The sequence below is a fragment of the Lycorma delicatula genome, chromosome 9 (genome assembly GCF_047948215.1).
Source record: "Lycorma delicatula isolate Av1 chromosome 9, ASM4794821v1, whole genome shotgun sequence".
Taxonomy (NCBI): Eukaryota; Metazoa; Arthropoda; class Insecta; order Hemiptera; family Fulgoridae; genus Lycorma; species Lycorma delicatula.
The window spans coordinates 92807577-92823411 of record NC_134463.1 but is presented as its reverse complement, the minus strand read 5'-3'; the positions used below and the strand labels follow the sequence as shown (position 1 = coordinate 92823411).

The following is a 15835-nucleotide window of genomic DNA, read 5'->3' as shown; positions in this document are numbered from 1 at the left end:
GTTTTCAACAAAATCAATTTTTTGATGGTACCAAGATTATGAAGCATTCTTTTTACCTATAAATATTAATTATGCCTAAAAATGAAATTTGTTATGTTTTCTGTGTATGATAATTGATGATGAAAATTATGTAGATCGATGTCAGTGTCGGTGGATTTGTGATCTGTAAATGTTTGACAAAAGTTGACTTAATGGTTATATGAGCAATATCTCATCTGCTGTTCTAATCAGATTCAAATTACAAATTCATCAAGACTTAAAAGAACTTAGATTCACAAAAAAGGTTTTAACCCAGTTGAATATTATGAAATATTTAAAAAAACTCTAAATGAACAGACACAATTAAAATCCAATACGCACTTTGATCTGGATCTAAATAAACATGTTTGCCTATTTAGAAACCCATCGGTAATAAAATCAGCTGATGCTGCCAAGGTGATAATAGCAGCAGTGACAGTGAAAATGATTGCAGTGGTTGAAAACTTTTTGAAATAAGCTATTGAATATTTTTTTTTTTATATTTAAGTTAGCTTTAGTCTGTCATTAAAAATATTATAATTAAAAAAGTTAAATTTAAATATCAATTTATACATATGTTTGCTCAAAAAAGTAATAATATATTCGGAGCCTTTCTATGTTACAAGTCCTATATTCAGAGGTGGCCAAATTTTTTTAATTGAATTTAGATGCTCATGTTTGGTAATGTGCGTAACTATTAATTGCATGATTATTAGGGTTCAGTTAAGAGCTCTGTTACTGAATGGTTTAGGATTTAATTTTAATGAGAAATATTGACGGCCACTGGTAAATATAGTGTTAATGGTTTTAGAATTGCCTTTTTTCCTAATAATTATGTTGATTAGATGCAGTAGTTCTGAATTGTTTTTTAGAATTTTGTTTTATGTTTTTCCATCTATCTTACAGTATTTTAATTTATATGTATGTTTTATTACTAATGTTACGACTATAAAAGAAACATAGCTATCAAAAATAATAATTGTACTATTATTTTTTCCTTAGGGTTCTGTCAGTTAGCAGTGTTGAACGTCAAGGTGATGACTATATTGTTCATCTTTCTCAAAAATTACAACATGACTCATTGTATCAATTGGATCTAAGCTTTGAAGGCCATCTTTCTGTCGATCCAACGAAAACATTCTACCAAAACTATTATGTTGATTCAGCTACTAATGAAAAAAGGTCAGTAAAATAATTCAATTCATTTAAATTAATTTATTATTTTAAAATAAAGATTAATTTGTGTTACTTTCTTTGTAATCATTTACACAGCAGAATCTAAAAAACAATATAAAATAAGTATATACTCTTCATAAAAGATATGTGCAAGTAGAGATTTTGTATAGAAGTGTTATTTTTTTTTTTATTTGAAGTAAAAATAAAAACATTTGTGATACCGTCTTTAAAATACTGTTTATTTTGTAATTTATGTAATGAATGAAGCTGAAGATCAAGAATAAACGTTTGAATTTGCATATAATCAATAAAATTTAAATTGGCACAAGGTCAGTTATGTTTAGTGGCTGTATAAGTAGTTGAGAAGGAAAAGAAGAAAGAACTTCTTTATCAAACAGCCATTGTGCTCTGAAGATCTGCGTGTCATTATTAATTGAAAAAAAAATACAACTTGTATGACAAAAAAAGTAAAAAAATGCATTTATTAAATTTATTTTAAGTTAGTTAACAGTTAAAAAGTCGTCAAAAACAGTATTCTTATTTCAAGATATGAACACAACAGTAAAACAACCCTTTTATTAATCGTATCATTAATTAATTAAGGAAATTTACAGGAATACTCGTATAACCCTTTGAATTTCAAAACATATAAAATATAGTACTGTATACCTTGTATGTAAGTTCAGTGTATCCTGGAAAAGATGGTAAATTACATTCCATTATTATACATACTGGTTAATTCCAATTAGCTTGCTGTCTTACTATTTATAATTTAATATACTGTTTTTTAATGATATCTACAAATGTTTATGTGGTTGAATTTGAAGGTTGAAATATCTGAGCACTGAAATTTTAGGTCACAGTAACATGCAAATCACCCTGAAAGTTTGGTGGTATAACTCAATGTGGTATACATTTGCTAACATCTTTATTTAAATAATTTTGTAGAACTCTTATGTACATAGTTATTTGTTTGTTTAATATGTTTATTTATAGTTGCATCAACAATTAAAGTCATTAGCGACTTATCAGTGTAATTTAACTGTACCAGTAAACATACAGTCTAGAACAAACTCAGGCCAACCACTCCAGAAACATGTGGTTAATTGAAACCCAACCATCAAAGAATACCAATGTCTACAATCTAGTATTCAAATCTGAATAAAAGCAACTACCTTTAGTATGATCTGAACCCGAGAACTCTTGACTTCAAAATCAGCTGATTTACAACAAGTTTATCATTAGGACAACCCAATGGATTTCATAAATCGTATTGACTAATGAAACTGAAAGTAGTATAATTTACAATTTTTTGGAATAGGTTCAAGGACTTTCCAACTTATTGTAATTAATGATTGGTAAAGAGACAGAGAACTCTTTGAGTGGGAGCCTATCTGAATTTTGTTTAATTTATGAAGTCATTTCTATATGCTGATTCAAGCCTGAGCCTATTTTTGTCTGTATTTTATTTTTGAAGGAAATGGGAAATTTTGAAGTACAACTAAAATTCAAATTTTGCAGCACAACAAATCTATTCATCAATAACATGCTGTTTCTATACTACAAATTCCAACCTCATCCCTGTGAGTGAAGTGGATTAGAGCAAGATAGGCTTCTACTGCCTGAAAATTGTCTTATCATAAGTCTGTGTTTTTTAGTCAGCAGGATTTGGATTTAACATGAATTTTGATAATGTCCTTTCTCTAAAAAGAAATTCTGTTTATGAACCCTTTTTTCCTTAGGCTACATGCTTTTTCTTGTGGTTTAAAAACCGTGAAAGACATTGGCTTTTGAAACTTGTCCATCAACTGCATTTCCTGTAGAGGGTTACACAACAAGATAATTAGTGGATTTAGTGTCTGTAGATAAAGCCGTACTTCCTATTCCTCTAGTATTTACACATATATATTTTTGCATATATGTTCTCTGTTTTGTGTGGAACTTGATTGTAATTGATTGATTTTTAGTTAACTTTTTTCTTTCGTGAATTTTATTTAATTTTATTTTTCTACTTGTATCTATTTTTCAGATGGTTTGTTGTATTGAATGTAAAACCTGGTAAAGCAAGAGAAGTATTTCCATGCTTTGATGAACCAAAATTAAAAACATGGATTGAACTGAGTGTTGCACATAAAGGAGAATTTCAAGTTTTAACATCAATGCCTTTAATTGACGTTAGTAATGTGTATGTATCGTTTAATGCATTCATTTGTCTTTTTAGCTATTTAAAAAACATATTCCTATTTAAAAAATATTCTATTATGAAAACAGAAATTTCTATTTATAATAATTCTACAGAATGAAAAGCTGTTCATAAATAATGTCCCCTTTTGGTGGAAGGAAATAGCTAAATATCAAAATATATTTGTATGTAGATTGTCAGAATGAAGTTCAGTAGAACTTCATTCTACTGAACTTTATTAATGCTTCAACCATAGGACTTAAGAAATAATGAATTAGATAAAGTGGGCTAATAAGAGAATAAATAAAAAAAGAAAGCAAATTATTTAGTCAACATATAACCATATTTATTAAATGAAATATTTCAAATTAATAAATCAGTTAAATAAGAAAAGGACCCCTTAAGATACTTTGGTGAAATTTTAAATGTATTTATAGTCAAAATATTTTTATAAAACCACATAAAATTCATAATTTTATAATCATAATTTTTTTAAATTATTTCTTACCATGACAAGATGGACACTAAACTTTTATAATGATATCAAACCACATATTTTTATATAATGAACTTAATTATTAGTTCTTGAATGATTAAAAAAAATATATAGTACAGTCAAAATAATCCACACATAACCTCTGCAATGTGTTCATAATTATTTTTTTTATTATTTATTTCTTAAATTCTGGATATCAGCAGTAAAAATTTTCAGGTATTATGATCTAAAATAATAAATTAAATTGTAATTATTGTACATAAAATACCAAATAGTAATTAAAAACCAGTAGCTTATCTTCTTTGAACTAATTAAATTAAGTACTACAGTAGTAACTTTTATATTAAGATTTAATTAATTAGAAATTAAATTTGCACTAAAAAACATAGATCATATTTACTAAGAACAAAACAGTCATCCTGAAAACCAATCGGATGATATGTTTCTTAACTAAATTACACTATGTAGATTACATTTAAAAGTAACTACACTCAAAAGTCGTTACCCATTGTACAAACTAAGATAAATTACTATGCTCAAGCTAATCATTCTTTCAATAATACATCACTACAGTTGTGGATTACTGAAAAAAGTTTCACTTATTATAAAATTTAAATTTATTTCTTCAAGTTGAATTGTTTCTTTTAATTACTTCCATATTATTTATTTCATAAAATATATTTCTCTTTGACAATGCTCCATGTATAAATGTCTATAATTATGAAGTCCGGTGACCCTGGTGATATTTGTCTAATGCCATATTGTTCAATAATTTTACCATTAAAGACTTCATCAACATGGTTATACAAACACACATGCATGTATGTGTGCACATGCACACACACACACACACACACACATACACACACACACACACAGTGTATAGTTAACCATGTAACATATAACACACACTTGCATAGCGAAGTATTGTAGACAGGCATCATGCTAGAAATAAAAATTATAACATTTCATCTGTAGTTGTGGATCAGTGGACATATTTTAGATCAACTACTTAATTAATTAGTACTTAACTAATTAGTAATTAGTACAATGTTTCTAGTACTAAATTTAAGAAAGTTAATAAAAGGATAGGAAAAATGCATATTTTCTAGTTTAAATTAACAATTTAAACGTTCTGTGCCAAACTTCTCACTTTAGTTCCCAGTGATGTTTGGGTTATTTTGTATATTCACTAAATATTAATCTACTTTCCTTTAAAATTTTAGTTTTTGTGTACTCTTTATTTTGTTTTTAAAGAAACTTTTTTTCATATATACATTACAGTTACAGAACAGTATTTCAAAATGGTGATCATTTTCAATAGTTTACAATAAACACTTGTTTTGTAAAAGTGCAATGAATTTTTAAGTAATAATTTTTTTAATTAATAGCAGTTTTGATTAATGAAATTAGAAATTACTACAGGAGTACTCTAACTGATAAGTGGTTCGAGTGAAATATTTGAAAAGAAGTAGAAAACACAAATAATATACATTATTTATACTGATAATAGTTTAACATGAATATCCATGCATTAAAATCTACATTTTGTATTCTTCCTTAAGTCACAAAATTTTAGCAATGAGCAATAGTTCCTTTATGAATCCTGTATTTTTCACCATTGTGACAAAATATTTTAATTTCTAGGGGGAAAAATATTTTTTTTGTTAGTACATATTTAGATTGATCTTGAAAATCAGTGATTAGTACAGTATCCAGCTCCAATTATAAGTAAAAATGCTATACTCCAAGAGAATATATATAGCAGAAAGATGCAATATGTAGAATAAGGACACATTCTGCTAAGATATATTCCTCAGTTATTCTCTTGGTGGAATATTTTATTTTATATTATTGTTTCTACATAGTTAAATCATCCTTTCCATTATTTTTTCTTGATTATTCTTAATTATCCTCAATACATTCTTAATCGTTATGGATTCTCTGAGTAGAGATTGGGCCTTTCAAAATTTGTGCTGATGATTTCAGGACAGCAGATCCATTGCATCCTTGATGTGATTTGGTCTGGGGATACTATGATTTGGAGACCTGTCAGCTGAAATATCTCTCGGATAAAGCTGGATCTTATAATCCCTCCATTTATTTATCTTACTTTTAATGAGGTTATGCAGGAAATGAGTGAGAGAGTTTATTTAATCGTTCATTGTCTCAAAATAAAACTTGCTTGGGATTGGCTTAGTAGTTTTAAATGTCAGTTTGGTATTTTATAAAAATTAGAAAAGAACTGATCATTAAGTTTTTTTGCCTTATCGTATTTCTGTGACAAGTTAAATGTTACTGAATCGCTCATTGTTGTCAGTAACTAGTCTCTTTCTGCCAGCTGTATAATATGTATGTGTGTGTGTATACACACACGTACATACAAAAGAGAATTGCTGCTGCACTAGTACTTGAGGAAAATCAACACTGCTGAGAGACAAATTTTGATATATAACAAATTATTGAGAGATAAATTACATCTATTCGTAAATAGGTGTAATTACAAGTCATTAGGAGAATAATTTTTTAGCATCTAACGTAGAATTTTCAAGCTGCAACTTGTTTCACCACCATGCATTCACTATGTGCTAAAAGATAAATTTTGGGACTAATTTTTCCTGACTAGTCCTCGTACAATTTTTGGTTTATTATTATGGTTTTTTTTTACCACTGATCATACAAAGAAAAGAAGTTTTCAACAAATAGAGATAGCACGACCTACATCTTGATGAAAACAAGAAAAGAATATATAAAAAATGAATATTATTACCCAGTGTGGACTGACACTATGAAATGCCGGAAAATGTGATTATTTAATAGCGCCCACAAGAGGGTGTTATCGTCCACTTTAAGAACGAATGCTTTAAAGTAAACAACTCAATATTCATAATCAAAATTTATGAAAAAAAATATAAAAAATATATATATATATATATATATCCTCTTCCAAAATGAGTAACAACTTTGTTTAGGTCATTTTTTGTATTATGCTTACTTTGCAAGAAAGTCGCCTGGGATGATTAAAATGGAGCCTATATATGTACAGCTGAAACCATTAACCTAGGTAGATGAATTTTGGAGTTAACTTTGTTTTTATTTTAAAAAATTCAAAAATCCAATTTGGGGTGGAAAGGGGAATAAAAATTTGGTATAAAAATTACAAATCTAAAAAATATGTAATGAATAATGATTATATTCTAAGAAACAACTTTGGTCCACTTTCTCCATTACTTTATCATTCAAATACAATGTGAAGTAGTGTTACTTTCTCGCTCAATTAAGATTTACACTAATTTAAATATAAATAGACCTATTTATCAATACGCCTTTATCACTAAAACAGCAAATCATAAATTATGGTGAAAGTTTAACAAAAAATTTAACATTCTGTTTAAAACTTATTCTAGATAAAAATTCACACAAGCAAAGCAGTAGGCAGTAGCTAGTATATATACATATGTAACTAATATATATATATATATATATATATATTAAAAGTATTCAGTTATTTTTTTGTTTTATCTTTGAATGGATAGTTTAAAAAAAAGAAGATTATTGAAAAGTTATATCATTTTTTTTCCATTTTATCTAGGTTTTTATAACAATATTTAGGTATAGCTTGCAAAGCAATAATAATACTCTCTTCATTAAATACAGTATAAATTAAGAAAATGATTTCATTAATTAGAAAATAAATTACATGATTTATAGTAACTTTTTCCTCTCTTTTTAGTCTTCAACTGAAATCATCAAATCCATTGTCTGGCTTGGACCAAGAAAATACCTGATAATGTTTAATTATTTCTAATAAGTACTTATCTATTTGATTTCAGTACTACAGATGGAGCTATAGTGAGAGATAATTACGGTAGAACTCCACTTATGTCTGTTAATTCTTTAGCACTTTTAGTCTCAGACTTCCAACAGGCTCAGGTTAATTATATGGACTCAGGTAGGTACTAATGTTAAATTATATATATCTTTACTATTTTCTAATTTAATTACATATTTCTATTTAAGAATTTAACACCTCTTAAAGGACTGCTTGAAATATCACTAGACTGGTGTAACATTTTTGCTTAAATTATATTTTATAGAAAAAATGTACTTGAATATAAAAATCTTTCTATAATAATAAAAAAAATATGGATGCTGAAGAAATGAAGATTATTTTCTTCAGTAAGTTAATATATAATGAACATTTCAAAAGTAAACTTTTAATAGAAATGAAATTTATTATCTTTATATAAATAATGTATGACAAAATTATTTTATTAGTTTGGTACTAATTAAAAGTATTTAATAATTAAAATAAAAAAATAATAATTATAATATATAAGACCAATGATAAATGTAATGTAATTAATCAAAATATTTTTACACATTCAGTAGAAGCAATTGCTCTATTTATGCTATACTAGACAGTAATTTTATTTAGCTAGTATGGGTAATTTTTACTGCTTACTAAGGCGGTTTGAAGTTCTCCGCCTGTTACAGAGATGCCACTAGTATAAGCAAATGGCTACGATGTTTCTCAAGTAAGATACTTTAGGTGGTGTGCTCTTAAGTTTTAGACACGTGCGTTTAGTTGTTTGTTTGAGGGATCAAGAAAAGCAAACAATTTTTAACATTTGAAAAATAGGTAAGATTGAAGTTCAAGCTATTTAAAGTATTTTGTTTAAGCACGTATAACCCCGATAGACATACAAAAAGTTAGATTCCACTCTAAAGAATTTTTCTCCTTTGTTTTTGAAGTTAAAAAAGCGGACAAATATCCATTCTAAGTGATGAACGCTTGGGATGCCCAAAATGTCTTTGACCAATGAAATTGTTATAAAAATACACAATGCCTTAATTAATTAGCTCTGACTTAATGTACCGTCAAGTGAGCTTGCAAAGACTGTATCCAGTAGCTGTGTCCATTACATTTTAAACAACGTTTAGGGAATAAAAAAGCTTTCCGCTCGATTGGTGCCACATTTGTCGACAGTCAACAAAAAAACGACTGAACATTTGTGAAGGGTGTTTAGATCTATTTAAACATGATTCTTCTGAGTTTCTTCAACTTTTTTTATGTAGATGAAACATGGCTTCACCATTACAAACCAGAGACCAATGGCAGTTCAAACAGTGGGTGGGAGCATTTGAAAATGAGCCAAACGGGTTCCATCTGCAGGAAAAGCAATAGCTATGGTTTTTTTGGGATTCTCATGGTATAATGCTCATACAGTACATGAAAAAGGTAAGATCATCATTGGGAAATATTACGCTTCACTATAGACCGATTGAAGGGTGCTATTCAGGATAAATGTCCTCATCTGGCCAAAAAGAAACTGTTCCTTCACCGTAATAATGCTTCTACATTCAGCGATTACTCATTACGATATGAAGAAATGACTCCCTGGAGAAAGATTCACTTTATGTTATGAGGTCAAAGCTGTGATAACAGCACATTTGCCAGAGTTGTACAAATCACATTATACTGAGGGTATTAAAAAGTTGGGAAGTCATTGATCTAAATGTACCAAATAGCAAAGTAACGATTTTTAAAAATAGAAATTCTGAAAAATTTATTTTTTCTCAGGCCAAAAATTTTCCAAAAGATCCCATACATATAATTAAATTAATTGTTATTAAACATTACAGACTACTAAACCGATTACAGTAACTAAAATCTTTCTTTGTCATGAAATATGGTTCCTTGAACTTCTGGTATGGAATGATTCTTGTGATCACCATGACACCTTTTATGAGTTTCCCAATTGTTATAGAATTATTTTTAAGTTTTTCTAGTTTTTATGAAAAAAAAAAAAATTTTAATCGGTAGATTAAATTAATGGAAAAATATATTAGCTAATGTGAAGTGGGAAAATTTCTAAAAATGATTTGTTACTAGTAAAAGATGGGTAGCCTCTGTTTTAAATTACAGAAGTCTTTTTCACAATAATTGTTGAAAATAATATGGACTCTAACTTTATTCTTTGAACGTTTTTATTTATACTGCCTGATAGGTGAGAACTTATAAAAAAAAACATTTTCACCTCATGAACAGAACCTTTATAACAAAATTAGATAGTAAGTTATCAGTAGAAATTCACAACCTTTATGATAAGATAAGGTATGCCTCATATTTGATCCTGGTTAAAATAAACTTAGTTAAACTGATTCTACCCAATTATTATCTTATTGAAAAATTATATCTACGATAACTATGAAATAAAAATTCTTGAAAAGCTGTACAGAGTACATATCTACGTATCTACTAGATGCTTAGTAATATAGTTTTGAGTTTTAGCCATTTTTTGTTCTAGATGGAATTCGTATTGGTGTTTGGGGAAGAAAAGATTTTGTAACTGCATTAACAAAGTCTCAACAGTTATTACCATCAGTTCTTGTGTCATTAGAAATATTCTTATCTAGACCATATCCGTTACCACAACTAAACATGGTTGCTCTTCCTAACTACACATCTGATCATTACATCAATGCCTGGGGCCTTCAATTATTTAAGTAATTATTAAAAAATTTTCTATTTCTACCAAAACCCATAAATATCCAAGTATGACTTACTTTATCTTATTTTACTGATAAATAAATTCAAATTACTATAATATTTAAACCTTCATAATGACAAAACCAAACCAAATTACATAATAATTGGTCATCTTTGCAACTGTTCTCGGTGACTGGTGCCCATTAGTATGGATGGTCCACTACTTGGGATTGGTTCATCAGTCACAAAGATGACCGAGATATTTTGAAGTAAGGTTTTTAAAATCAATTTATTATACAGTTGAGTTAAGTTTACCATTAAAAAAATATTTTAAATTAATACCATCACCAACTGTCATGGACAAGAACATTTCACAATATAAACATATGTTAATTTCTGCGCTTTTGTAGAGTGGACTGTTTCATAAGCAACTTATATATTTGTTTGTTGTTTATTTTACATTAAAAAACTATTAAAAGTTATATTTTAAATAAACATGTTCTTTCAATTATTTTTTATTAAAAACTGATTGTTTAATTATCAATAAATGATTTTGCTGTTCTAATTTTTAATCTATATTACTTTTTGTATATTTTATTAAATGATGCACAAAATATTAAAAACTTTAATTATTTATTTATGTAAAATTTAAAATCTTATTTTTCTTTAAAATTGTTATTTTCACATTTTAATTGTTCTTTAATCATATTATTACATGTTATTTTTGGAGCGGTTAGGATTTGTATTTATAATTAAGTTAAAAAATTGATATGATTTATATTTTCATAGAGATGGGTTAATTTTTTTTAATATGATATGTAACTTCCAAAAAAGTCTTAACTACACTTCTTAATAAAAATTAAAAATAGAATGAGAGGGAAATAAAATTAATATAAGGAATTTGAATTTATTTTTAGTTTACTGTACTATCTGGAAGAATTTTATTAAATATTTATTATATTAAATAATTATTTTCCATGTGTTGTATTAAACTTGTAAATGCTTAAACGTTAAATATAAAATCATTTTTCAGTTTCATCTCTATTAATTTGTTGGACAAGATCTGTAAATAAAGTAATGAGGCTGGTTCAAAAAACTTTTTATTTACAATCCAATTATAAATGGATTCTATCACCTTTAAAATAGTTTCCTTGGGAAGCCATGACATTCAAACAGTTTTGCCACTCTTCATAGCAGTGTTGGAACTCAAAAACTGGAATATCCTTCAGATGGTTGATTACATTTTTTTAAATATTATCTACTGTTCCAAAACAGTGTCGTTTGAGGTGTTTTTTGAAAGTCATGAACAGGAAAAAGTCGCAGCGATTCAAGTCAGGTGAATAATAATGTGGTTGAGGAACTACAGGAATGTTTTTCTTTGCCAAAAACTCATTAATTGAGAGTGCATTGTGACGGGGCATTGTCATGATGCAGCATCCAGTTGTCTTTGATAGCTGGTCTAAAGCGAGCAACTCTTTTCCACAGTCTTTCAAGAATCTCTCGGTAAACATATTAATTTACAATCTGTCCTGTAGACAAAAACTACTTATGGACAATATCATTACTATTGAAGAAACAAATTAGCATGGTTTTAATTTTTGATTTGCTCATTTTTGCTTTTTTGGGTGAGTTTGAAGTGTCACTCCTTGCTCTGGTGTTTTGTTTCTGGGTCGTACTCAAATATCCAAGATTCATCACCAGTAATAATATTTTTTAGAAAATCAGGATCAGTTTCAATTCACCCTAGAAGATTGCGGCACTTTTCCACCTTGTTGTTCAACAGTGAGGTTTTTTAGAACCAATTTTGCACAAACTTTTTTATGTCCAATTCGTTTGTCAAAATTTAATGGATTGCGGTATGATTCAAATTCAATTGTCCTGCAATCATTTTGACAGTTAATTGCTGGTCGTACCATATCTAGTCTCAATTTCTCTCAATATTGTCATCACTTTTCGATGTTAACGGTCTTTTACAGTGTGAATTGTCCACAACTGATTCCTGGCTATCTGAAAATGCTTTAAACCGCCTAAAAACTTGATATCGTGACCAAAAACTTGTTTCACGAAAAGTTAGTTTACATCTCACGTGGCAACAATAGACTAAAAATATTAATACATAATATAAATCAGCTGTTCATACAACCATATCTTTACTAGTAACTTTACAGTGTTGCCACTTTGGGCTGCCAAAAAGAACTATTCTCATTACTTTATTTACAGATCTCATATAAGGTAATGAGATATGAGGTATGATATTCTTGATAGATGCAATTTGTTTTATGTTATTTTACAATGACATATATTAAAATAATTATTATTACTGTAATACCTTTTACTTGCTCTATTTATCATTTATAGAATTCCATTGCCAAAAGTTAGATAAATATTGCTTCCACAACAAAGGATTACGGGATGAAATCAGTTCAAAATGCATTTTTTTTTATATAATTCAACGTTCTAAAATTAAAAAATAAACAAAATTAAAAACCAGTATTAAAATAACGCAAACCTGTTTTTTTAGACAATAAATGTAAATAATGTAAACCTTTATTTACTCTTATTGACATGATCATAATTTTTTTTAAATTTCAATCATGAATTTCTTGAAGATGATCTGTTCAATTTTTATAACATTTCAGGTATTTTTATTTTTATAAAATATATTTTTTTACATATATAACACCAACAAACAACTTTCAATAATTTTATTATTTTGTCAAACTTATTTTTATAAATAACCTTTATTATTTTTAAACTTTTGCAAGTTTAAAAAGTAGTTACTTCTTTATATATCCAAAAAAAAAAAAAAAAATAGATTTCAGAATATAACTTCTCTAAGTTTTGATGATAGATCCTTTTTGTGTGTATGCAGGTGTAGCACACTGAAGATAATTTATACAGAATTTAAAAAAAATGAATTTATAACTTTTCATATTATTGTTTTCCATTTACAAATATTATTTAATTGTATTTTATGTTAAAGCTTCTTCATGACTAATTTAAAACGGTGGTTAAAACTAGCCTAAAAAAATCCTACATGGATAACTAAATTTGCACATACATATCAAATGGTGTTAATATAAAACTAATCACACAGAACTGTTTTTTCTAATTTTCTTCCACCTTTTGTGTTTTCAAATATATAAATGGCCCTTCCTGTAGTTATTGTACCAAAACATCCATAAGGGATCATAGAAACTGTGCTCAATATTCAGTGTATATATATATATATATATATATACTATATGAAATATAAACCGGTAAAACACAGTAATTAGATAAGTTAAACTTACTTACCATATTAATTTCCAGTAACTGGTTTGTACAGGTATCTCACATCAATTAGTATTAAATTCTATATTTATTACATTAAAACATATTCTTCGAAGAAAATAACTGGTTTTATTTGTAATATTTTCTTTTGTGAAATTTTGAATGAATTATAAGCGCATGTAATTTTGCTGTCCAGTACTGGAATATATATATATATATATATATATATATATATATATATATATATATATATATATATATGCTTTAAATCTTGTTCTAAAAATATTTTTTTATTTAATTCACTCTAAGAAAAAAAAAAAAAAAATTATAACTATTTTTTTTAATTTTGAAAATTGTTCTATCCAATTTTAATAAAAATTAAAAAGATTTAATTCGCATTGTTGTTTTATCAAATTTTTAGACATCAATGCCAAATCAGATTTGATGCCAAATCAGGATATATTATTTTTATTTTAATGTCTTGGTTTCAAAAAATATATTAATCTGTCTATAGATATATATTTTTAAGTTAGTGTAATCTTAAAACAAAGTTTAGTTCATATTATTTTTGTTAGCCTCCTTTTTTTTTAAAGTGGTCTGTTGCCTGATGCTGCTGTACGCTGCCAACATAACATGCCACATCTCACTTTTTATTGTAACTTTGCCAAGTTTGATATCATCTTAATTACTCTAAGATGATATAATCTTAAGTAATCTTAACTTTTAATAGGAATACAAAAAGTTTTTCTTTGTAATAATGAATTATTTAGTAGTATTTTACTTTAAATCTTGGCAATAAATTTAAAAAACAGATTAACAACATTAAATTTATTTTAACGTATTTGGAAAGTGATTATAATCAAATTGAATTATTACATCTTCTGTTGAACAAATTTTTTTATATTGTTATTATATAGTTGTCTAATTTAAAGTCAGTATTTAAAAAAAAAAACCTAACTTTTACATAAATCACTTTTTGATATGGAATTTATCTTTAGATTTCAGTTTTTAGGAACTTTTTTTCGGTTTTTTAGAACTTTTCACTGTAGGAGCTGATGTAGGAAATAATAATGTCTGTTTTTCTTTTTTTTGTCTTCAGTTATTTGACTGGTTTGATGCAGCTCCAAGATTCCCTATCTAGTACTGGTCATTTCATTTCGGTATACCCCTACATCCTACATCCCTAACAGTTTGTTTTACATATTACAAATGTCGCCTGCCTGCACAATTTTTTCCATCTACCTGTCCCTCCAATATTAAAGCAACTATTCCAAGATGCATTAATATGTGGCCTATATAAGTCTGTCTTCTTTTAACTATATTTTAACAAATGCTTCTTTCTTCATCAATTTGCCACAACACTTCGTTTGTCATTATCAATCCATCTAATTTTAACATTCTCCTATAGCAACACATTTCAAAAACTAATGTCTAATGATAAAATACTAAAGAACATATATACTCATGCACATGAAAGATGATAAATATGAACTCTATGAGCTGAATAAAATATATCAATATGGAATAGCTCCTTAATATTTTTTTATATTGAACAAAAAAATAAAACAATAATTTGTATCAGTTTTCAGTATGCTTGACTATATACTCTGATCTTGCTGAATGATGCACTTCTAATCACAACAACATGAGGGTCATGTTACCAAAATTCACACTGAAATAAAATTCATATAAGCTTCACTTTAGAAACTGACCATTATTTGAAATTGATAACATTTTTCTAATGTCAGAAACGAAGAAAGTGATTAATATGCATGTTTCTTGGACCTTTAATTTTGAAGAAAAGGTTACGTTAAAAAATTGACAGTCATTTAAAAATAAAAATAAAAATTTGAGATTTTTAAATGATTTGATCTATATTCTACAAAAATTACACATAATACATAATGATCAATTCTGAATGTTAGAAGATCTAACCTAAGTTATAAAACATAAACCCACCTGGATGATCTAGTGGTGAACGTGTCTTCCCAAATCAGCTGATTTGGAAGTCGAGAGTTCCAGCGTTTAAGTTCTAGTAAAGGCAGTTACTTTTATTCGGATTTGAATACTAGATCATGGATACCGGTGTTCTTTGGTGGTTGGGTTTCAGTTAACCACACATCTCAGGAACGGTCGAACTGAGAGTGTACAAGACTACACTTCATTTACACTCATACGGTAATTCCTGGAGGCTAAA

General features: G+C 27.4%; 1 protein-coding gene and 1 long non-coding RNA gene across 2 annotated transcripts in view; one reads left to right on the top strand and one right to left on the bottom strand.

The window, feature by feature from the left end:
- LOC142330536 (aminopeptidase N) overlaps window positions 1-15835 on the top strand; it is a 70620-nt gene that overhangs the window by 17609 nt on the left and 37176 nt on the right. The window contains exons 3-6 of the mRNA XM_075375876.1: window positions 1021-1200; window positions 3224-3379; window positions 7706-7824; window positions 10184-10382. Of these exons, the coding sequence (XP_075231991.1) occupies window positions 1021-1200; window positions 3224-3379; window positions 7706-7824; window positions 10184-10382 (654 nt within the window). The remainder of the gene's footprint in view (window positions 1-1020; window positions 1201-3223; window positions 3380-7705; window positions 7825-10183; window positions 10383-15835) is intronic.
- Window positions 4647-15824, bottom strand: LOC142330537 (uncharacterized). Its single transcript, XR_012757799.1, has 3 exons — window positions 15598-15824; window positions 12695-12822; window positions 4647-4817 (listed from the first exon to the last, which is right to left on the bottom strand). It is a non-coding gene; the product is annotated as an uncharacterized LOC142330537 (long non-coding RNA).